The sequence below is a fragment of the Epinephelus moara genome, chromosome 23 (genome assembly GCF_006386435.1).
Source record: "Epinephelus moara isolate mb chromosome 23, YSFRI_EMoa_1.0, whole genome shotgun sequence".
Lineage (NCBI taxonomy): Eukaryota > Metazoa > Chordata > Actinopteri > Perciformes > Serranidae > Epinephelus > Epinephelus moara.
This window is the reverse complement of record NC_065528.1, coordinates 19,077,342-19,102,614: the sequence shown is the minus strand read 5'-3', so window position 1 is coordinate 19,102,614 and position 25,273 is coordinate 19,077,342. Positions and strand designations below refer to the sequence as shown.

Genomic DNA, 25,273 nt, shown 5'->3' with positions numbered 1-25,273 from the left:
CCCCCGTCTTCTTTCTCACCACCAGTTCTCTCCCCTCCCTCGAGTGGTTTCATTTCATGCAGCCGCAGAAAAAAAAAAAAAGGCCACTCTGATGTAAATGTAATTGGTCACGACAACAGGATGAATAGATGGATGTAACACGTACTCTACACACACACACACACACACACACACACACAAAAATGATTTTCTATCTTAATTTACATCCTGTTTTTTAATTATCTACTCTCATATTTACCTTAAAAAACTGCTTTCACTTTTAATTCCCATATTCCTGTAGGTTAATCCTCCTTGTGATGAGAGTTGTGTTTGACTGTGCAGAAGTGAAAGAGGTCACTTCCTGTATTTATGTGTAATTATGTTGTGCAAGTGGACTGTTTACGTGTCAAGTTTGTGCGTGTGTGAGTGTGTGTGTGTGTGTGTGTGTGTGTGTGTGTGAGTATCTCTTTTTTATATACAAAAGATAGCCATCACCTTGGCACCGAAATAGATGCGGTCAGAATGCCACATTGGCTCTTGTATTGTGATTAGATGTGATTAACTCTTTCTCAAATCTACTTTTGGACTTTGAAGTACTTTTCTACAGATCCCATCCAAAACTGGATGTTTAGCTCTGATATAATATTGAGATATATTTATTTGTTTGTTTTTGATGCACAACTAGGGCAATCATTTTTGACAAGGATCTTTTAATAGGTGTGGTTTTAGGGGCATCTACTGGCAGAAATGGTATCTAACATCTCTAACTATGTTTTCATTAGTTAATAGTCACCTGAAAATGAGAATCGTGTTTTTGTTAAATTCCATCCATCCATCCATCCATCCATCCATCCATCCATCTCCACTAGACCAGGGCAAGGTTTCGGGGGCAGCAACCCAAGGTGTTACCACGCCAGATGAGCAAGATGAGTTATGTTATCCATCCAGCATGTTCCGGGTCTGCCCCGGGGCCTCCTACCAGTGGGATGTGCCCAGAACACCTCCAATGGGAGGCGCCCAGGAGGCATCCTGATCAGATGCTTGTACCGCCACAACTGACCCCTTTTGAACACAAAGGAGCAGCGGCTCTACTCCGAGCTCCCTGTGGATGTCCAAGCTCCTTACCCTATCTCTAAGGCTGAGCCCAGCCACCCTACAAAGGAAACTCATTTTAGCCACTTGTATCCACGATCTTTAAGTAAATCGAAAGCTTTGCCTTACGGCTCAGCTCGCCTCTTCACCGCGATGGTCCAACTCAATGGAGTTGCTTGATGGGGTTGAGATCAGGGCTTTGTGTGGGCTAGTCAAGTTCATCCACACCAAGCTCATCAAACCTTGTCATAATAATATTATCACTTACAGTTGACTGCTAGGTGCTTGATTTTATACAGCTGTGGCAACGGGTCTGATTGAAACACCTGAGTTCAGTAATTAACAGGTGTGGCCTAATCCTTTTGTCCATATAGCGGATCATCCTGGTCAGTGTATCGGATGAGCTCTACCTTCAAAAACAGTTATCATATATCTCTTCAAGTACTACATAAGTCAGTCAATAGTAAGGACCAGCTGATTTCTTTGACTTTAATGCCCCATTAAGTGCTCAGTGGTGCTTGGATTCACTATTAACTAATTATTCACCTTCAGGTGTGAGCAGGGTCATTCTTGTCCTCAGTCCACAGTGCAGGCTAACTCCCGAAATTCACCAGCCGCTCTGCCAAACAGCACCTTAAATGTTTGTAGTTTCCTGCCAGTATGGGAAGCAAAACAAAACGGGAACATCCATGTATGATTCAGTAAAGCATCATACTATCATCACCTTGTAGTCACAGTAAAATGTAGCAGAGTGGCATGTGGTGGGTGAGAATTTTATTCCTCTCTCTGCCTCTTGCACTCATCGAGACAGATTCATCTGGCTCATATGCCAGCTTAAAGAAGCGAGTTATACTGTATGTGTGGGAGATGTGTGTTGAAATGTGACACCTTGTAATTTATGGTGTAAACAGTTTATGTGTGTGTGAGGTTGTTTGGTTTGGTTTCACCTCATGGTTGTCACATTTTATCCCCATCCTCACTGATCTTCAATGAGTCTAACAGAACAGAGAAGCATCTATAATCATTAAAAAGCATGAGCAGAGCAGCAGTCACTGTAGACTGAACTGCATCTTGTGTGAGTTCACCTGTTAGCCCTACACTTGGCTGTGGCTCACAGTAGGCTGAGAACCCATCCCTACACTGCGAAAAATAAATACCGTGCAGACAAAAGATCCTCCACCAAGTTTGACAAAGCTTAATGCAAATTAAAATCCTGAATCCCAAAGAGTGCAACTTTTTGCAGTGCAGTATTCGTATCGCAGCAGGAAAACTGCATGATGGAAATTTATTGTTTTAATGTACCGGTAAGTCTCATTTTCCTTCCTCCCTTCCTTCCTCAGGCCTCTTTTACTCTGGGCTGACCGTGTTATTCTCATTGTCTCCATGGTGACGGATAATAGGCACAGATTCACACCTCACAACGAGCTGTTTCCTGATTGGCCCTGGAGCAAGAAGCTGTTTAATATGGTCTGGACAACAGGAGGGAGGCCAGTGTATACAGTAGGTCCTGCAGGTTGGACAGTTAGTAAAGAGAAGTGCTGCGGCCATGTGGAGAGCTCAGGTACTGCAACCAAAAGGAAGCTAGAACAAACCAGTCTCATTTGGATGTGATGGGGTGGTGCCTAACATTTGGGGTAAGGGTTAGTCATTCTGATACTAATGGCCGTATTAGGGGCCGTAGTCATTAAGCTTCCTAGCGCAAAGAGTTGCTCCTAGTGACTAAAATCTAAGAATACCTACCAATGGGGTAGGTATGACGAACGTTTCTGTCCTCTCCTTGTTCAGAGTTGCTCTGAGAACTTTGCTAAATCACTCCTAAGCTAGGACTCATTACTTAAAGTTTTTAGGCTAAGTTAGGAGCTCCATGAGAGTGTTCTCAGAGTGTTTGTGGATACGGCCCCTGGTCTAAAAAAAAATGCTGACAAAATGAATTTAAATGAAAGTCCCCATATGTTGCCGTGTGGTTCTTGCATATCATTTTTAAATGCTATGCTATGACTGACACAAAGCACTTTGAAATGCCTTGTTGAAATACAAATCAGTGATAAAGGTAATATTGCCAATAATTTCAGACCAAAACCGATTTGTCCCATTGAATATAATACTTTCTTATTAAATACTGCCGATACATTCGATATTATTCCATTATATAGTACCCCAGGTTTTAACAGATGTGAGGAAAACTGCATTTTCCTACACTGCACCTTGGACATGGAACAATCTTCAAGAAAATCTAAAAGTAGAAACCCCCTATATCCACTGATGAATTTAAGGGCATCATAAGGAATGTGGTGACAGAGACTTGTGCTTGTTTGTCTTGAGAGGCCACTATATTCAAACAGCTATTGTTTTACTGTGGATTTCTGTATTATATGTTGTATATGTTGCATTTTCATGTGTTTTGATTGGCTGACCTCTCTTGTAAGAGAGATTTTGTATCTCAATGGGACTTCCTGGTTAAATACGGGTTAAATAAATAAATAAAAATACAAATTCTTGACATTTCAATCATATTGTAGGGGCTTAGAATAATGTAAAGCTAAACTTCATTGGTTTTTACTGGGTGAGACCACTGAATGGTTCCCATGAAAAGTCTCAAAACACATTTCAAAAATGCATTGAGTAACTTACAAACAAGATAATGAAACTTTATCATTAACCAGGGTTCCCACACCTTCTTAAACATCAAATTCAAAGACGAGTCAAGGACTTTCCAGGCCCAATTCCCTCAATTTCAAGGATCCAACACAGTACTTCAAACGCTCCTGCATGCACATGACCGTTGCACTTTCTTGATGCAGGTGGCGCAAGAAACAATGACCTAACTGCAGACAGTAGAACGTAGCCTATTTACGAACGTTCTTCTTCTTCAGTTTGTTATTGCACAAAAAATAAAAAGTCAAGCACTTTCAATGACCCATGTCTAATTATGTTGTGACACCCCTGCCACTGTTGTTGCCTTGATTGAGCTCACCTGGGCCTTGAAGGCTACAAAAGCTGTCTCATGTTTTCACTTGATCTCTCCCCTCCTGCAGCAGACGTCCACCCTGCATCATTGCTTTTTGATTTGCACCTTCAACACCTCCACAGCACACCTGACACACATCCATGCATGGCTTTCATTACTGACTTTGCTGACCGACACATTCCATTGGTTATATAAGTTAATCTTAGTTATGCTTGTTTTAACTGAATCTTTTGTGTGGACTCCCTACTTGTCACATTCACTGAGCCAGTTTGTGACAATGTCTATTTTCAGAAACTTTCAAGGATTTCAAGGACCCGTGGGAACCATGAGTGCTACAGCTTTCAGGATTCCTACTCAATTTGCATTTCAAACTTTCCTTCTTTTCCAGATTCAAATTCAGAATTTTATATTCTATAAAATAGAGTAAGGGAAATAGTCTGGAAACACAAATACTTTTTATACTATAATTAAAATCCATACTTCTCAATACTGCGTAGGAACCCTGAGCTTTGACTGTTTGTCCGTGTTATTTAGTACCTGTCTGTGATTCTGTCCCGGTTCACCGTGACCCAGAGGCCTGTTAAAAAGAAAATATATTGAATGTTAAAAAATAGCCAGATTTAATTTCATTTATACATTCATCTGAATTTAAACACCAGTCACTGCAATTCATTTAAACAACTTTTATTTATTAAGTTTTTACAAATAAAGTAACAAATTTCATTGTATTGTAGCGCAAAGCGCAAAGTTTTTTTTTAATATGAAGCTTGAACACTCTATACTTAGTGCAAAACATACCGTTAAAGGCTGCCGATGACTCCCTACATGTATTTTTTTTGTTTGTTTTCCTTTCATTCATTCATCCATGTTTTTTTTTTAATCCAACCTTTGTACAATGTCAAACACGATACAGAAAAATGAAACCACTGAATTAAGTTAGGTGCCGCTAGAGACATTACAACTGCTGATAAAAACAAGTGAGAAATAAAAAATAAAACATGAGAGCATCAGAGAAAAACCAGAAACATGATCAACGTGTTGAGAGAAAGGTTTCCAGTAACAGCTGGAGAGAACTGTTGCTGTGAGACTCGACATCATTCCACAGGAGCAAGCTACATGAAACAGCAAGGAGATGCACTGAGTCAATCTGTATGTGTGTGTGTGTGTGTGTGTGGTGTTGGTGCACTGAAAGGCATTTTTTACACGTGGGCACTTCTACAGTAAAAAGCGTAAAGGTTAGCGAGTCCTGATCAGGCAGAAAACTGAATCTAATGCGAGTGAGTCCAAAACAACTATTGCTACACTATGTGTGTGTCACCCGAAAAAACAAAGAATCCTACTTTCCCACTTTAACTTCAGGAAACTTCACAATAAGAGTGTCCGCACTGGATAACTCTGGAGCCTTTCACAGTAAGAGTCCTCCACCACAACTCTAAAAGAACTTCACGATAATTGCACCCAGTCCTCCAGCAGGGGGCGTAACGGTCAAACCCAACTGTAACCTCGGAGCTTGATAGCACACTGTAACTTTAAATAATATTGCATTGTAGCCGCTGCACAGTAGGCATTCCTTTCGTAGTAATTGCGAGACACTGCAAAACAAACTGCTACTGTGGAAATCATTTGACGCTCGAGCAGTTGCAAAGTGAAAATCCAGGATGTAACCTGGCAACCAAAACAGCTCCAGTGAGTAAAAGCAGTGAAAATGTATTTACCTCTGATGTTTCCACTCCACTGACTACAAGTCAAATGGCACTGAGTCGGTGACATCATTAAAGGTTTGACTTCTTCTAACAGATCAGAACTAAAAAGCAAAGTGGCTCAACGATTATTCACAGCTTCAACCAAACTTGCCTAGTAGTAAAAATGTTGCATTATTATTCATGAGAAATGGAAGAAAAGTCCCACAATAAAACAAGCGAAAGCGATGTGTTTTGTTTGTACAAACTCTACAAAGTAACCGTTTCATCCAGAACACCCAAAAAACAACTACAAAAAAAAAGCAGTTTTAATTGAATGTCAAAGTTTGTACCAGATATGTTTCATTTGCACGGACAAATGAAAAGAGAAAAAAGAGGACAGGGTGTCAAAGGCCTTGAATCGAAAACCGCCATCTTCACTATCACTTCCATCACGACCAGTACAATCACCGTAACCACCACTGTGCTCATTCTACCCATCACCAACACCACCCCCAGCACTGTGATGCCCTGATGTATACATCTACTCTAATGCTTACAGTTCTGGTTTGCATGGTGCAGCTTCAGAAACGTACAGTGACAACAGGAGTGGGTGATATTCATACCTTTTTGCAGACTTTTTTTGCCCAGTAGCAGCAATTCTCAGATGAGGAATCTGTTAAAAAGACAGCACAGTGCTGCTGGCCTCGTAAATGCTTTTTGGTTATAAAAAAGTAAGGAAGCCAACAGTTGGATAACGATGGGTTACACTATGGGAGCAAGATGGCCTTGAAACATATTTCGTCAATTAGCTTCTACTATGAGTGATGGGTTTCTACGTGAAAACACAATTTCATACAAAAGTTTGGACAGTTATTATAGTTATTATTTTACATCTTTGATTCTCTGCTCTGCTCTCAGTGACGACACTTACATGCACACTAATATTCCACTTTTATTCAGATTATGACAGTTTTCTGAATTTGATTCGGTTCATGTAAAAAGCATATTCTGTTTGGATATTCCGAATAATTAAGACGTGGGATACGCCGCTATTATTTGGGTTTTAGGAGCATTCTTTGGGCCTGTATACCGCGCATTTGAAACATGTTTCTCAGCTGCAATGCAGTTTGCAACACACAGCCTCTTGCCTGTTTTTGATCGGCCCTGTGTGTTGTCAAGAATACGTTTCACACAAGCCATCTCACCATCAGCTGCAAGGCTGGTGTAGCAATGCAAGCACAAAAAACAAGCTCATGTCTCTGATCGGAAGAAGAAACTTTTAAACATTATGAAAGGCTTGGGTATCAACAGGTTTTTTGGATGTTCGCGAATACGCCAACCTTTTCAAGAATGCAGTTGAAGGAATGAAAAAGGGAGGCTGTGTTTGCATCGTCGAACAAGTCCGCCACCGATGGGAAACTCTGAAGTAAATCCTATTTTGACGCAGCTAGAGACGTTTCACTTTTCCATTTTTAGATGAGATAAACGACATGTGAGAGCACATTAATGTGAGTATGCACGGCTTTTTCATTCGACATGTAAACAGCTTAATAGAAATACTGCCTTTTTTGGAATAAGGGCAAAAAACTGAATATTTGGTGCATGTAAATGCTGTGATTGTTTGATACAGGCGGAGCTCAGTTGGACAATTGGTGGCTTATTTGGTTACAGTCAAATCTGATTGTTCATTTATCGTTTAATAATCCAGACGCCATGACATCATCATGAGCCACTCGCACTATTTTACAAGCCAACTGGACCTTTAGAGCAGAGCAGCACCGCCATTCCTGTTAAACCCACTTCAACTGATAGAAGGGCAAAACACCACGACCTCTACCATCACTACCAGTCCTTTGATTTCAGCTGATTTTACATGCAGGTCAAAAAAAGGATTAGATTGATGTTTTGGTAACGAAAATCTATGCTACATTAGAAATACATCAACATTAAAAGAAAGTAACTTTAGTTCACTGTACCAATGCGTCCTCTGCTGACTCTATGCTGCACCAGGGCCAGTGCCTCTTAAATACAGAGTGGTCCAAGCTTCAAATACAATCAACTCCCTCCTTATAACTGAAGAAAAGAATATTCCGGCCCCTTCCCCCCAAATATCTACATTTAAAACCCTGAAAAAATGGCACTGATAAACTCTCCTGTTCTCCCCAAATTTCATCACATTGGTGGTGTAACACAGCCAGACCTCATGTGGAGGTAAAGCCTCATTTCACAGAAACAACACTGACTTCAAATGGTGGCCTTTGTCAGTCGTAAATGGTCAGTCTCATTGGTTTAAATGGCAGCAGAGTTGAGGTCAATTCGTCTTTCTATCAATTCAGAGAGCTAAGTGATATGGTCAAAGAGTGACTTCAGTGTTTTTCAACCTGGACCATATTTCCCTGTATTTTTGTGTCTAAGTGACTAATGTGTCTAAGAATTTTTTGAAACTGGTGCAGTGCTGAGTGATAGCATCGCAGCCAGCAGCAGCAAAACAGGCTGCAATGTAACCACTAGGGGCATTTGCGCTCCGTCAATTTACGTTCACTAAAGGTGCTTGTTTTGTCATTGACAGGCTCAGATTGTTATTCATAGACATAGAGGTTTTTGTTGAACCAGAAACAGCCCTGAAATCACCACCACCAAACCCACCAGACTCCATTTAAAAAACAGTTATTTTATCATCATAAAACACACTTCATTCACAGAAAAAAATATAACTCACAAAAGCCATCCTGGTTCGTCATCCCACTGTTCCAACAATCACTAACTCTGGTTTGATCGAAATAAACCCTTAATTCACCCAAATAGATGTGAAAATATGCTGACTCTATACACACTAAAATGAATGCCTATTTAAATGGAGTCTGGTGGAATTGGTCATGGCGATTTCAGGGCTGATTCTAGTTTAAAGAAAATGGATCTTACTCTTAAACAAAAAGATCTTTCTCTGTAGGGATCCTTTCCATAATGTTGTCAGACTAACAATAACAATCTGAGCCTGTCAGTGGCAAAAACAAACACCTTTAATGTTCCCATGAGTCACTTGGACACAAAAACATAGGAAAAAAAGGGTCCAGGTTGAAAAATACCAACGTTACCCTTCAATAGAAATGGTTTTCATTTATCTATTTTAAATCCAACATGGAGAAACATTCTTTCTTTACGGGGAAAACACACTCTTAGTTGAAATCAAACAGAATCAACCACAAACCAGCTACAGCGCACACAGTGGCAGCTAACAACAGCCATAATTACTGCATCTCCACCAATCTACTGCACACCTCCTCAACTAACACCAGGTCGTCCAATTATAACCACCAACTTCAAAGTGACACCCCTCAAAACTCCACCCACATGCTGTCACGCATAATGACTTTAACCCAAGTCCTCAACCACCGATGAAACAAGCAACAGGAAGGATGCAAGGCACTATAACTACCTCCGGTGTTCACCGGAGGCTCTAGAGGGGGATCAGGGGAAGCAAAAGAAAGCAAAAATAAAAGAGACATTTTTTTTCAAGTACATTAAAATGGACACCATTGGTTTATACATTCACATTCATCTAACAAAACCAGGGGAGAAAGGGAAGAGGAGGGCTATTTAAAGTGTCTTATATATAAGTACTGTATTAAGAAAAAAAAAATAGCTAGCATTACTTTATTATCTAAATATCAACTATCCTGCCGTTCACTCCGGTTTGTCTTTATAATCGGGCCTGGAGGTCAGTTTCGACTTTCAATTCAATCAGTTAAAAAAAAAAGGAACTGCGGTTGATTGGTTGTCTGTAAGGCATTTGTTTAAAATCGTGTCCTCTGTATCTGGATGTGAGGACCATTATTGAAGAGAGGTGTTCTCAATTTTCACATTTTGATGAGAATCCATTTGCTGAGAGCAGTGAATTGAAAGTGAAAGGACCCCGACCCATTCTCTGTATGCTTCTGTTTTTTTCTTGTTTTAAATTTGTGACATTTCACCCTAAAACTAATGTTGTCCAACAACATTTGCTAATAATAAACAACAATAATCACAGTGTTTCCACATCGTACACCGATGTGCGCGTATAACAGGTCCATCGACAGAACACGTTTTTGTTTTTGTTTCTTTTTAAATAGAATAATAACCATTAACAACAATAGTTATGACGACAATGTACATTGCAATCATTCCAACACGAATGCTGAAACCCAACCTAATGATGACACTGACAACTGAGGCATTAGTCTGTGAATCTGTCTGCTGAACGGCTGCTACGCCTCCGACAATGTGTGTGTATTTACATGACTGTGTGTGTGTATGCAGGTGTGTGTATTCATATGAATGTCTCATGCATTGTGTTTGTGTGTGTGTGAGCAAAAACAAACCCGACAAAACGAAACCAAAATAAAACACAAAATGGAATCATCATGGCTGACATTCTAAAAAATGAACACAAACTGTACAGGGACTGATATTATTCTGATAACAAGGCCACTTTTTTCACGCTGAGTTCTCTCATGTTTGGGCTTTTTTTTTTATCTCTAAAAGGTTTCTGCTGTTATTGCTTCAAATGGCAACAGAGAGGCGGAGAGAGGGATGGAGGAAGAGGTGGAGTCGTGACGGTGAAGAGGCGTTTGGTGTGCAGAGGCATCTGTCCTGCCCTTTCAGTACTCGGGCGACGGCTCACGCGGCCAGTGTGTTCCTAAAGTAAGCAGTGGAGCGGGAAAACAGATGAGGTGTTTGACTGTTATCTAACACAAACACTCTCTCGCTGCTCTCGCTCTTCATCCACTTTCTTCCCTCCATCTCTCTCCGTCTGTTTGAATGCTTTGTCAGAACGAGGGAGGAACAAGACACGGAAGGTAACGGAGGAGCAGCTGTCACGATTTCTCTCAGGCTGACGAGTCCTAACCCCACCAAGTGCTACTACTTTACTCTTGAACCGGGCTCGAGGTCGGCTCGGCTCCGGGCGCTCAAATTCTCAATGTGCATTTGATTTGTTCTTTTTTTTTGTGCTTTGAATGGTTGAGGAAACATTTCCTAATTCTAAATACTGAAGATAAAACACTTCCTGAACTTAGGATTCTGCTCGAAGCATCTGTCCATTCAGCTCTCACCTGATATCAAAGCTTTAACCTGCTGCTATCTGCGTCCTTCCTTTGGATCATACATTTAAAGGGCCAGTGTGTAGGATTTAGGGGGATATATTGGCGCCTTCGAATGAGCGGTTTATATCTACATCGTCATCCACGGAGTCCGCCATGTTTCAACAGCAGCCATGAACGGACAAACTGAACACAAGACCTAGATCGGGCCATAAGTTATTTTGCGTTGGCCATCATAGTTACCAGCCAAAAACCTCGGATAAACACTGACGAAATCCTAACTGGGAGTTCATGCTTGGCACATTGGAGAAGTTTCAGCTGGTTGCAATCTGCAATCCTAACCACTAGATGGCATAAATCCTACACACTGCTCCTTTAAGGGACGCAAACTGCTAGCAGAAATACTGCCACTGCTTGATTTCAGAGAGGAGGACCTTAATGTAATGGCCAGCCACGCTCCTCTCTGCATCCACCAGCTACCTCTTTATAGAAGGCCAAATGTCTTTCTTGTATTACATTTGGAAAAACTGCATTGGTGCATGCCTTAATCTGAGAGCTGAAGTGTTTTAACAGAAACTATTAAGAGCTGCTGTGCGGACACAAAGGTGTTAAAGCTGGCCAACACATCCATCCCCCTCATCCTGATGTACCATCTCCCCTCCGTTGTCTCACAAGGGTAATCGTGTGACCTGCCTTGTACAGACTTGTTCACTCAATTTAGAGCATGAAATGGAACAAGTGCGACTGAGCCGTAAGTGCGCATACACAATACCTCACACACAAACAGTTACTAACACCTGTCCCGCACCCTGTCAAAACCTCTTTGGCCTTATAACATTGCACTCATGAGTCTCTTCCTGTATCCTTGAGCATTTGGCTGGCTGTCACAAGCCCACAGTCTAAACACGGCAGAGAGGGAGATTGTGTGGCTGCACTTGTGTCTGTGACGGCTTCTCACACACACGGATGGATGCAAAGGCGAGATGCGTCGCACAAACTGCGGAGATGTGGCCACATAGCATTCCTGACTTTGTCGCTCCTCCTTTTCTTTTCTCCTCTTGAACAGGGCAGCTTCTGTAATTTCAAACTCCTCGCCCTCCAGTTCTTCCAACCTCTCTAGCCGATCGAGCTCGTAACACTCTGTTGTTCCTCACCAGTCCAGTCCAGTCCAGTCCAGCCGGGCCGTGATTCAAACCAGCCCTCGCCCCCAGCCCTACGTGGTCCTCAGGTTGGGTCCTCCTGGGTTGCTGACCGACTTCTGGAGAGAGTTGGTCAGATGGAAAGCCTGGAGCGGCCCCTGCCCGGGAATCTGGCCCTGTCCACCAACCGTGGTGGGGTAGGGGCACAGGGGCTGGGAGGTGCTGACCAGTAGAGGCCCAGGCTGTGCTGGGGCCTGGTGTGGGGTCGACAGGCCGTGAGCTGGACCGGACCATTGTGCGCTGTAGGCGGCGGTTGGGGTGTAGGGGATGAACTGAGGAGGTTGGGATTGAGGTGGAGTGGAGGTGGCAGGGGTGTGGCACAGGGAGCCCTTGCGGGCGGCCAGAGAGGTAGCGGTGGTGGAGTTTGTAGGGAGGTGGGCTGAACCTCCAATGCTGCTGGGACACAGTTGGCTGGGAGCCGAGTACTTCCTGCTCAGACTGGCTGACTGGATCACCTGGAGACGTAGATATTAAACATGAAGAAAGACAAACGTTTATTCATGGTAACACTTAGACTTGTTATTTTAGCACAGGCTTATTTGTTAATAACCTTTCTGTCAAAATCAATTTCTACATTTCATGTGGTAGATACTTGTGTGTCCCTTAAAGGAACACTTCACCCTCTAAATGATCATTTGTATATCAATTACTCAACCTGTGTTACATTTTCTTGCATGTTTCTACAGCAAATGAAGAATCCAAAAACAGAGCCAGGTCTTAATGAAGTAAAGTGACAGTGGTTCGCATTTAACAACAGCAAAGCTATGTCCAAACATTTGTTTTCGGACTGTCACACAACCTTCAAAGCCTCCACTGACAAAAACAGTAATGTTATCTCCCTGAACATGGGAGCTGCTGGTCTACAGGGTTACGCCTCGTTTCCACTTGCATATGTGACTGGTGTCTGTAGCTCCATAAATATACAGATGATGCCTCTTGTGTCCAATGCAAGGAAGTGCATTTCTTTACGGATGGATAGAAACCTGTCAGAAACCACCTACAGTGACGGGGGATGATAATTTTGTCCTTTTTTCGCCACCCAGTAGTTTGTAACGTGCGCTTGGAACATTACTGGGATAAAAACAGGACCTGTCAGGTATGTGGCATGTTTTGTGAAATATCTGACTGTACATATTGTATAACCATATTTCAACAGAATAACATTACTCAGATTCACAATGTGTTAAAACTAGATAAACAAGTTCTTTTTAATCAGACAAACTCACTTGACAATCAACACAGGCAACTGAACTGAACAAACAGCCTGTTAGCAAAGCTAGCACACTGTCATACGGTCTCTCTGAAATCCACTGCAAAAGTACAATTTTTTTAACGTAATCAACGGCAAATTCCAGAATGAAATATTACGAAGGGGAAGAGTTTCGAAGGCACATTGGATATCACAGAGATTCCCATAGGAATGTATGGACCTCTGGTTGCCTCATCTCCGTACACATGGAGTGGAAATGAGGCGTCAGTTCGGATTCACCACACTCACACCATAACACCAACTAAATAACTGATCAACACAGTGGTAGACCAGCAACTCCTGTGTTCAGCGAGGTAAAATTACTGTTTTTGTCAGTGGAGTCTTGCTTGGAAGAGAACAGGGTTCTTGGGTTTTGGCAAAAATGCATGTGTTGGGAAATACTGAGCAAACAACTAGATAAAAGAGACTTGGATTAAACTGAACGAGTTGTGTGAGAGTTTGCAAACAGATGTTTTGATATAGTTTTGCTGTTGTTAAATGCAAACCCCTATGGCTTCATTTCAACAAGAATTTTTAAAAAATTTTGATTCTTTCTTCACTGTGCAAGTCTGTGAGAAAAATGAAGTTTTCTTCAAGAACTCAATGTAAGATGGTGTAAGTAATTGCAATTTAAATGGTCATATGGGATGGGTAAAGTATTCATTCAAGAAACAATTACTAGACTGACCAAGGCATAAATACACGATTATTTTTAAAATGTAAATTATGAAAACATAAAGAGGGAAAACAGATTTGATTCCTGAGAACTGTAGTCCTGTCTGTAGAAGGGCCATGTGTTAAAATTTATCTACAAGACCTTTATTATTTTAGCTTATTTTGAAACATGTGTCACCACAAACTAACTGCGACACATAAGCCAGTGATTTTATTACAGCATACAAGCACTGGATGGATTGTGGGTCTCTTTGCACATAATGCAAGCTATGTATGGTCTGTCTACTGTACATGACATGAAGCTGGAGGTGACAAGATAGGTAGGGGCACAAAAGCTAATTTTTGCATTTTTGCCTTTGGGTCCCCCTAACAGGTTAATCCATGATGTCATGCGGTGTATTTTTAACTAACCTCGTAGCTGTGCCCCTGTACTGGGGCCTGCTGCAGCTGTTTGGCACTCCTCTTACCCTGGAAAAAAAGAAATAGCTCAGTTTACTCCCATGCACATTACTTCATAAAACACAAAAATTGAGACTTTATTTTAATCTTCCTCATGAGGTCTTATTCAAGTATCGCCAACTCTATCACTTTGTAGAATCTCTGTTGAGAAAGAATACGATCTGTCTAAAACTGTCGGAGCTGGAAAATACCATGGTCTCAGCCTAATCTCTCAAGAGAATAATCTCAGAGATTTATACTCTGCTGCAGTATTGTGATCCCTCAGCGTTTGACCCTCTGAAGCCACTGTGGGAACGTGATCTGGGGGTTACACTTAGCCCCACAGAGTGGTCTAAGATTTGCAGGAGAATCTTTCCGAAATTAATCTTTCCGAAATTAATCTTTCCGAAATTAATCTTTCTGAAATGTCTAAAATCCTGAATTTTTTCTTAGCTGACCTATTATACACAAACCAAACAGGGCAGGCCTGAACGGACCCTTATTCTCTTACTTCTGGCTAAAAAGTGTATCCAACTTTGGTGGTCTGCCCCGCAGGTCCCTACGCTCAGCATGTGGATGAGACAGATATCAGCTCTTGTCCCTTTGGAGAAACTGACCTTGGTATAATCTTAAGATCTCAATCATAAATTGGACAAATTCTGGAAACTTTGGAACCATCAAATTAAACTGAAATTTTCTACAAAACACCTGAAGACTAAATTATATTCCATCTTATATCTTACGGATGGTTGGTCACTGTAAACACACAAAGTGCCAAATGGAAACAGGACCTGATGGAGGATTAGAAAACACATCATCAGCCAAATGCCAGAAGGTTTTGGCTGAAGTTTGTTTACTCTCACACCCACTTTGGCTTTTAACAAACTGCCATTTAGAGTTTAGCCTCTTTCCTCTATCTGTCTTCTGGTCCGTAAAATAAATACAGAAACTGTTGAGTCATTGCTGAAGGGGACGAGTGCTACAGCGAGACGAGTCATAAAACAGCATTAACCTGTGAGAGGTTCATGGCATCTCTGGCCCAGTTGTCCACCAGTTTATGGAGGTCGTCGGTGAAGGTTCCTTTCCTCTGGTGGGGGGCTGACATGCTGGGGGGCAGACACTGGGACCCCCCCTGGCTCTGACCCAAACCGCCTGAACCGCTCACTGCATTGGTGCTATTAGTCCCTGTGGAGGGAGGCAGAGAGAGGAGGAGAGCAGAGGATGTGAGATACTGTTCAAACCAGAAGACGATCTTTGATGTTACAGGAATGAATGAGAATGCACTTCTTGTCTTGACCATGAAAAGGGCCGTTACATGGTGACAGAGGCTGGTTGGGACAGAGTTTTAGGGTAGGTCAGCATGTCGACGAAGTCATATTATTTAGTTGTAATGATGGAAATAATGATGAAAGACAAGAACTTGAGAGAAACTATAACACTATAGCAACATTTTAAAACAGAACATGGACAAATATGAAGAAAATCTAACCTGTTTCAGAAAATATATTAAAGGGTTACTTTAGTATTTTTCAACCTGGACCCTATTCTCCCATGTTTTTGTGTCTAATGACTGGAGACAATGGTCAAACAGGATGCTATGTAACCACTCGGGACATGTTCACAATGTCAGTTTACACCCACTAATAGTACTTGTTTTTGCCACTGACAGGCTCAGATTATTATTCTAAGTGTCTGACAACATTATGGAAACGATCCTACAACCATAGAACTTTTTGATTAAAGAGTAAGATACTTTTTGTTTAACCAGAAACAGCCCTGAAATCTCAATCGCCAAACCCACCAGACTCCATTTAAAAAAACAGTTATTTTATAATTGTAAGACACACTTCATCCAAAGCTGACAGAAAAAAATAAAACTCACAAAAACCGTCCTGGTTTGTCTCCCCACATTTCCAACAATCACCAACTCTGGTTTGTATGAAATAAACCCTTAATTCAGTCAGTTAGATGTGAAAATGCTCTGGCTTCAAACACGCTAAAATGCCTGTTTATTTAAATGGAGTCTGGTGGGTTTGGCGATAGCGTTTTCAGGGCTGTTTATGGTGAAAAAAAGGATCTTATTTTTCAACAAAAAGCTCTATCTCTGTCGGGATCCTTTCCATATTGCTGTCAGACACTTAAAACAATAAAACAGTGGCAAAAACAAGCACTTTTAATGGCATTAGCAGCGTGTATACATGTATCAGACAGTTCAATTTAATGCTTTTTAAGACCTGCTCTAGATAGATACATAGATAGATATACTTCATTGTCATTAAAATCCACACCATCAACAGGCCACATAAGAACAAAATTTCGGTGCATTGTCTCTGAATAAATTATGGTTAAAACTAAACCTCAGTTCCAAAAATGCCAGTGCAAATGATAAATATTAAATAAATAAATGTAAAAAATGTACATATGCATAAACTAATACAAGTTCATTGAACTCAGGCCAGAGATCAGAGTTCTAGACACCCCTTAACCAAATTCAGGAGCAATTTTTGAACAAGTCATGTCATACTTATTTAAGCATCGCAGGTAAGTATTGCAGGCAAGTGGTATATATGCAGTCTTGTGCAGAGGTAGGCGACGTGTTGGAATATAGTTATAAGAGTGAATTAAGTCAACCTACATTTTGCCAACAAGTATGAAGTAAATTGACAGTATCATAGTTTTATTTTTTAAAGATTTGTAACATTAGAAATATGAACTTTTACAAAGAAAGGCTTCATTCATTTTCACAAAAAGACATTTAAAAATGGATAAATGAAATTAGATAAAAATGTTCATAGTAGTGAAGACTTCACAAATTTATATTTAAGACTATTTAATGACTTTTAAGGCAACACTGACAAATTTAAGACTTTTTAAGGACCTGTAGACACCCTGATTAGACTGACGGTGCATTATTGCCCTATGTTGATACATTGCAGCCTGTTCTCTCTCAATACTGGACCAATTTCAATAATTGTTGTCTCCATTAGTCACTTGGACACAAAACATGAGAAACTAGGGTCAAGATTGACATACACAGAAGTTACCCTTTAAATATTGCATTCTCTAAAGAGTCCCATCGCTGTAAGTTAATGATAAACTGAGCAACCTGTAAAGCTGACATGCCCAGCAGCGTTCAGCCACAAGATGCTCCAACACAAGAGAAGCAATGCTAAGCCAGGCCTGCTGCTGATCACAGTTTCCCTGTGCACCACTTGATCTCATGTTTCAATCTACTGTCTGACCATTAGATGGCACTCAAGCTCTGTAACAGCTGGTAGTCTGCTTCTTTTGCCAACCCTGAGCATCAAACTCATCAGAGCAAATTCACTGCAGAGCAAAAAAAGCACACACACTATCTGAGCATGTAGCCGCTGCTCAAGTTAAGATTAATCAAACAATGGTATGATACCAGCACTGTCATCATAGCATGTTCTAGATTTCGTCACAGAATTGAACAATTGACGGTCACACTTATATCAAATCTGGATCCCCAACATTGAAGACACAGCCCTGACAATATGCATGTGTATTTTTTACAAATATATTTTTCATATATCATTCAAGCCAGTGAAAAATAACAGCAAATTAATAAGATTTTCTGTTATTTTACTGTCATAAATACTGCACAATAATCTTTAATAAATAAAAATTCCCTCACATTGTGCTTCTCTATCATCACTCCTTTACTATACCTTAAAACCAGACTACAGTTGAACTTCATTTCAGATATGACACAAGAAAAAACATAATATGCAGAGATTAGGCAGCACTGATCACAGTTGGTCTGACAGAAACTGGCATGTCATGCTAAATAAAATGGAGGAAAAATAAGAATGAGGAGACGCTGAGTCATGACTGACTGCAGCAGCATGGAATTCTGGGCAATGTAGTCCAGGCCACAAGCCATGACGAGGGAGGAGAGGAGAGGGCAGAGTGGCGAACAGCGGTTCAGGTGTATTAGTGTGTGTTTGAACGTGTGTGTGTGTGTGTGTGTGTGAGCTTGTAGGTGCATGCACTGTCAGATTGAATCAGCGATTTCAGTCATTTCAACAAACTGAGGATTCTCTGATCCTTCATTATCAAAATGTCAGAATTGAAAATGTTTCTGTGAGTCATCTTAGCTGAAATAACTGAATCGAACTGATCTCAGATCTGGCAGGGGATCAAAGTTGAAATCAGCGGGAGGAAGCGTAGGAGAGCGAGTGCAAGGATGGAGGAGGTGACGGATGGAGGGAGGAAAGACCAAAAAGAGAGATAGTTACTACAGAGCTGGTTGCAGGGGCAGACTTTTTTCACCATCTTCCCTGCGCGGCCGGAAGACAACGATCGGAGGATTGGGAGAGAGTCAGAGTTAAACCCACGCCCACAACACCCGACAACCAAACACAGTGCATCCCTGTATGATTATTCAACCTCCAGCAGTCGATAAACAACACTTTGGGGTTGAGTTGCCCAAAAACATCTTTACACTGAGATCAGCACCTGTCACACAGTGCACCATGATTAAAGTCCTAGAGGGAGATATTAAGTGTTTATGACTTAAAGGCATAAAGTATGTGTTGTGTGTTCTGCACTGTGAGACGGCCATCTTGATACTACTGAAGCTCATATCCAGCACTGTGATGAAAAAAACAAGAGATCCTGAAAGTCAATGTAATGAAAAACTTTCTCCAAATAATGAGTAAGTATCTCAAAATAACGAACTTTCTGGAAATGACTTATCCAAAACATAATGAGTTACTGTCTTAAAATGTTGAGGAATGTTCTGAAAATAGTAATTTTTATGAAAATGACTCAGTATTTAATTAAATAAGTTGGTATCTCAAATGATGAGAATCTATCTAAAAAAGAATGACTTAATATCTCAAAAAAGAGAAACTTAATTAAAATAAATATTTATCTAAAAAATGAGTTAATTTCTTAAAATAATGAGAAACTTTATGAAAATAGTGAGTTACTGTCTCAAAATAAGAAACTGTCTTAAAAAATGACTCAAAATAATGAGTTCATATCTAAAAAAATCCTTAAATATCTTTCTTAAAATAATGAGCAAGTATCTCAAAATAATGACAGACTTTCTGAAAATAATAAGTATCTTAAAAATAATGAGAACATTTCTGAAAATAACTGTTCCCAAAATGATTAAATATTTTAAAAAAATAAATTAGTATCTCAAATTATTAAGAAACTTCCTTAAAAGTATAACTTTTCCTAATTGACTCATTATTTTAAACTGAGTTAGTATCTTAAAATGATGAGAATCTTTCTCAAAAATAATGAATTAATATCTCAAAAAAGAGAAACTTACTTAAAGTAAATATTAATCTAAAAAAAAGAGTTAATATCTTAAAATAATGAGAAACTTTCTGAAAATAATAAGTTTATATCTCAAAAAGAGAAACTTACTTAAAGTAAATATTTATCTTAAAATAATGAGTTAATATCTAAAAATAATGGAAACTTTTTGAAAATGACTTATCTCAAAAATAAGGAGTTAGTATCTCAGAATAATGAGAAATTTAATATGAATAACGATACTGAAACTTTTGATTAAGTTCATCAATATAATTTCTTATTATTTTAAGATATTAAATCATTTTTGAGAAAATTTATCATTATTTTGGAGATATTAACTGATTTAGATGTATTATTTCAGTTAGATATTAACTCATGTTTTTGAGATACCAATTACATTTTTTCAGAAAGTTTCTCATTATCTTAAGATGTTGACTCATTATCATGAGATATTAAAGCATTATTTTTACAAAGTTTCTCATTATTTCGCCATACTAACTCATTATTTTGAGACATTTTCTCATTATTGTGACTTACAGGGTTTTTTTTCTCCTTCACACTGGTTAAAATGAGCTTCCATATTATCCACATGAACAATTGAATAAAGCAACTTTTCATTTGACATGGCCAAGATAAGCAGGCAGCCTCCTGAGGAAGTGCAAACACCAACCTCAAGCACACTTTGTTGACAGATACTGTAGAGGCAACAGCCCACTTAATACTGGAATATAAATGTTTGGTAACCAAAGCTCTTCAAGATAACACTTGTGTTTAACAGTAAACTAAACTGAGTTTTTGCACACCGCTTCAGAGTCCTGTTTGTGTTGTGGTTTGAAGATGCTTCTGGGTAACCAACCCCTGATTCTGATGTGTTTCTGAGTCCTCTCTACAGCTCACAGGGCTGTACCAGAACTGGGTCCACTTCAGGATTCATGTGTATCAAAGAACCTCTGACTTGCTGCACACATCTCATGATTTGGTCAGTGGAGTCTTATTTTCAAGGTCATTTAAATGAATAAATAAATTAATTTAATGCCAATGTTACATTACTTGTCTTCCTGAGCTACCTGTTTACAAACAAGAACAAGTTCTGATCCAAAAGACCCAGGTCTGTCTCTCCCCGCCCCTGGCTGTGCAGCGACAGGGGAACGGGTGAGGGAGAAAGGGGGTGAGGAAAGGGAGTGAGGGAAGGGAGTAAGGAAGGGAGAGAAAGGGTTTGAGCTGCAGAGGGTTCAGAAGCAATCATCTTCATCAAGTACAAAACATTTCACCAACACTACATATTATGATTATAATATGACTTAAGAAAAACAAGTTCTTAACCATGAAACAAACAAAAACAAATACAGAAAGACTGACGCACAGTATTCGAACACACCTGTGCTTCAACAAATGAGTCGTTGCAATTAATCAAGTTTAACCAAAACAAATCATAAATCTCCTTTAAAAAATAAAACTGTACGGCAGAAATCTCAAGTCATCAGGTCTCAACTTGTCTTTCCCTGTTACTCTGCTTGTTCTAACAGAGGTGAAGGTTAGAAATGGAAGCACTCGGGATTTAAAATGACTGGCACACAAACAAACTATATCATCTATCTCTAACTTAGAAGCACAGGAGATGAAATGTATGGCTGTAACGCTGATTGTCATGAGGTTAAAGCTTATTTGAGTGTTAACAGATTATCAAGGAGCGTTAGCAAAATGGCTAATATCTACAGTATGTAAATCTATCGCACAATGAGGCTACAGGCAAAATCAATGTGCATTTTAGTTTTCCCAGGAACCTAACCTGCATTCATGCCATCATTTCTAGTTATGCTGCACTAATTCTTCTTTATCAGAACATGAGTTTGTTTGGCTGCACTGTAAACAGATACACCTGTTGCTCTTCTGTTGTATTTCTGACAAAGTTGCTGCTCAAAGACTGTCAGCTGCCCTGAGAATTTTGGGACTTTGACCGTGATCACACAGAAAGCATTTTAGCAGTTGGAGGTGGCTTTATGTGATTGTTTTTGTGTTGCGACGCGCCTCGCTTTCTGTGCTCTAATTGCCTGGCACTTTCGCCCGAGTGCTCTGAACTCCTCGAGTTGAAAAAACTTCAACTCAGAGCGGAGAAGTGCCCCGCCTCATCACTTTTATCATCATCTTTTTTTCCCCAATTGTCCAATCGGATGATTTGAGAGGCAGCCTTCTATAGTCGTCACAACAACAAGTTAACAGTTGGTGAACAATGGAGGAGAAATTGGTGGTAGCCCAGAGCTTTACGGCCCGATGATAGACAGCAGGTTGTCAAACTCCCCCTGAGTCATCCTAAAATATGCCTGGAAACGGACATCATTGAGGGGAAGCTCCTGGACCAACTGGTGGTGCTCCCCGTGACCCACCCTCTTTTTTAGGGTCTCATGTACCCACACAGGTCTCTGTTTCCCTGTGACCAAAACTATCTGCTGACAGCCTGAGCTGAGCAAGTATTCTCTACATGAACATTTTAGGGACTAGATACTAATTACGGTGAAAAAGAAAAGGTAGATTGATTCCACGTGAAGGTTAATGTAAGGACATGATGGGGTGGTTGCCTGGTAACAATAAAAAGGTGCAGCAAGGGTTTTTTTTTCACTTGTGGCATTCAATTAAAATAAAAAGGCAATGCTCTCTGTGTGGTTGGGGCCTTTACCTCTTCTTGTTAAACTGAACTCTTTGCAATATCATTAGGTGTTGCCAAATCAACCAGGACTGAAATTGTACAGATGATAACTTTAAACCAACAGAACCTCCAACCCATACAGCTGCATAAATCATATGTTCCTCCCCTCTCATATGACCTACAGGAATGTTTCCTATATTAATTCCCTTACCCGTAAACGACAGAATAGCTTGTATTTGATCGTCATCAGTCGCAGTTTTAAACACGTAGTTAATACACCATAACTATGTGGTTAGGTTTAGAAAAAGATCATGGTGGTGCTCAAAATAACTTTGTTTATTACTAAATTTAGCAGCCATCAGAGGTCGCTGCCAAACAATAAACTGAAATTTGGGTCGCATAAGCTGCTTGTACCGTGGTCTCGATTATAAACATCGCGTACGCACAAAATGAGGCCTGAAAGAGGCGTACGCCATTTCTAACGGCCGAGTTGTGATCTAGAAAAACAGACTTGATGGGAGAAACTTTGACCCATGCTTATGAACATTTTGGAGACTGATAGTAGAATCTGTTGAATACTTTTTGGCGCACGCCAGTTTTTGCTTTTGTGCAAACGTCAGTGGTATAATGATAGTTGAAGAGGTGGGTGTACTCTTAGGTAGATAGGTACTGTAGGTTACCGATGAGGAAATGGGCATACTCTCCTATATATTACAATGGCTGTTTTACTGATAGGTGGGCATACTGTCACTGGATAGAAAAAGAAGTGGGTATACCGAGTATACCTGAGTATACCCTCCACTACACCACTGGCAAACCTATATTTTTAGTATGGATCCTATGCACTAATTTATAAACGACACCCCTGGTCATATTTTGGAGGACAGTCTCCTTTAAAGACACTGGTGAAACCTGAGTTTCCTGTCACTACTCTCACTGAAATCTAAAAGTTTTATGTCATAGAACATCACAGTTTTTGTCTTTTGGCTGCTACGCTCCACATGGCCTCTAAAAAGCTAACATGTTATAATGAATATGGCGGTGCAATTTGTTGACAGCCTTTTAAAATGTTACTTCACACAGTAAACACTTTGCTGGGTCCTTTCTCTCAATTATAATGCTATTATTTTATTTTTGACGATGGTGTTTTTCCCCACAGCCCAAAGTGCACAAGGCAGGCACTGAATGCAAACTGAATGTGAATGGCTTGTTTGTCAGGGACGACTACGTTAAAGAAAAGAAAGAAAGAGAGAGAGAGAAAATACTGAGAGAAAAAGAAAGATGAAGAAGAAGGTTAAAAGAGGAAGTGAAGATGACTATGCCAAGCTCAACTATTTAAGAAAGACTATGTTTGTCTTTGTGCTACTTTGTGTGTCCTGCAGCAAGGTCTTATCTCCATTTCCATTTCTTATCAAACGCTGTTTTCCAACATACACAATGGGAATGTTTGTAGGGTAGTTAAGTAATAAATGTTAAAATAACAAGCAGCTGATTGCTAATTTTAGCTGTGCAAGGCGGCAAACCTAGCTCAAAGGCCCTGATTTAAGCCAGAAATCTAGTTTGGTCATAAAATTTGAGCACTTAGCGGTGATAAAAATCCATCAGGTGCCCAAGTATGAGCCTGGGTTAATCAGTGTTTTCTACTACTGCTTGAAAAGCTGACTTTTTTGGAGACACCGGTGTTCTGCAGGACACTGGTGATACCACAAGCAGAGAGGGTCTTCCTCCATCAAAAGAGAAAACCTTCAGGAAGACAGGACGACCGTGACTTGACAGATACAAGAGTAAAATAAAAAAACATAAAAAAATAAATTAGAACCAAAGTAAGTACAGGAGACGGGTCAAAAGAGAAGAGCAAAGAAATAAAGCGTTACACACAAAGAGCCAAGCAGGGCGTACTCAGAAAGCGCGTCCTCCTGCCGCCAGGCTTGAAGGCCAAACGCTCCGAACCCCAGCTGAACTTTACACAGCCTGAAGAGAGGGAGGAGGGAAGGAGGAAGAGGAGGAGAGAAGAGATGAAGAACCAGAAAGGCAGAGTGCAGAGAAGAGAGATGAAGAAGATGAAGGGAGAGGAAATGAAAGGAGAGAACAAGTATAGATGAGAGGGAAGGAGAGAGACGCAGGTGAAGAAGTACAAAGGAAGAATGTAACAGTCAGTTAGCCATCACACTACTTTACACAGAAAGAGAGACAGGTAGAGAGAGGCAGAGAAGATGTGAGACGTGTCTTTCTGTGAGGGAGTGAAGACAAACAAACTGCATGCATTTGTGTGTGCAGAGTATTTCTGATGTTGTGAGGAAGCTTCATGAGGCCCGCTACAGGCCTGGGCTTCACAGTCGCGTGCCTACCTGGGGTGGGAGCACACAGGCTGGGCACAGAGAGCGCCGCCTCGCTGGTGTAGGCCGAGCACAGATTGTTGCTGGAGGGAGAGGGTTTGAGTGGCTGGAGCAGAGTGCTGCTGCCCGAATCGGCTAATCCTCCTGGGGCTAACAGAGCCAGCTGGCCGGGGTACATGGTGGGGACGCTCTGGGCGGATAAAGTGCTGCCTGGAGATAGCACAAGGCATAGGCAGGAGAGGACAGGGCAGGAACGACACACCGCAGAGACACACACACACACACACACACACACACACACACACACACAGATAATGGACAGATAAGACACCCGTCACCACAGACATTTACAAAGACACAGCCCCACACACACGACCACACAGAGAGAGACAGACGGGGAAAGCAGTCAGAAGTGTTCAAGCTCTGAGCCTGCACCAACGCACACCCACATGCACGTGTAACCAAGCAGATCAACACACCACATATATGTGCACATGGATGCATAAACACAGAGACAGTGTTGCGTTAGGGTAAAAGTTTCGGACCATCCTAGCTGTAGTGTAGGATTCAAGATGAAGGTGAATATTTTGGTGCTGTGTTACTGTTCAGAGGATTAAAGGGTCAGTTCAACCAAATTA

General features: G+C 40.6%; 1 protein-coding gene across 6 annotated transcripts in view; it reads right to left on the bottom strand.

Annotated features, from left to right (window-relative positions):
• Nucleotides 1–4,707: 4,707 nt before the first annotated feature.
• The window catches only part of wnk1b (WNK lysine deficient protein kinase 1b), a 147,923-nt gene continuing 127,357 nt past the window's right edge, over nucleotides 4,708–25,273 (bottom strand). For 4 of the 6 annotated variants that reach the window (XM_050035747.1, XM_050035749.1, XM_050035751.1 and 1 more), the window contains 4 exons: nucleotides 24,648–24,845; nucleotides 15,373–15,545; nucleotides 14,334–14,390; nucleotides 4,708–12,453 (listed from right to left, as the gene is read on the bottom strand). In XM_050035747.1, the coding sequence (XP_049891704.1) occupies nucleotides 12,013–12,453; nucleotides 14,334–14,390; nucleotides 15,373–15,545; nucleotides 24,648–24,845 (869 nt within the window). In that variant the 3' untranslated portion in view covers nucleotides 4,708–12,012. Of the gene's footprint in view, nucleotides 12,454–14,333; nucleotides 14,391–15,372; nucleotides 15,546–24,647; nucleotides 25,065–25,273 lie in introns of those variants that run through there. The other 2 variants (XM_050035750.1, XM_050035752.1) reach the window with 2 other exon arrangements.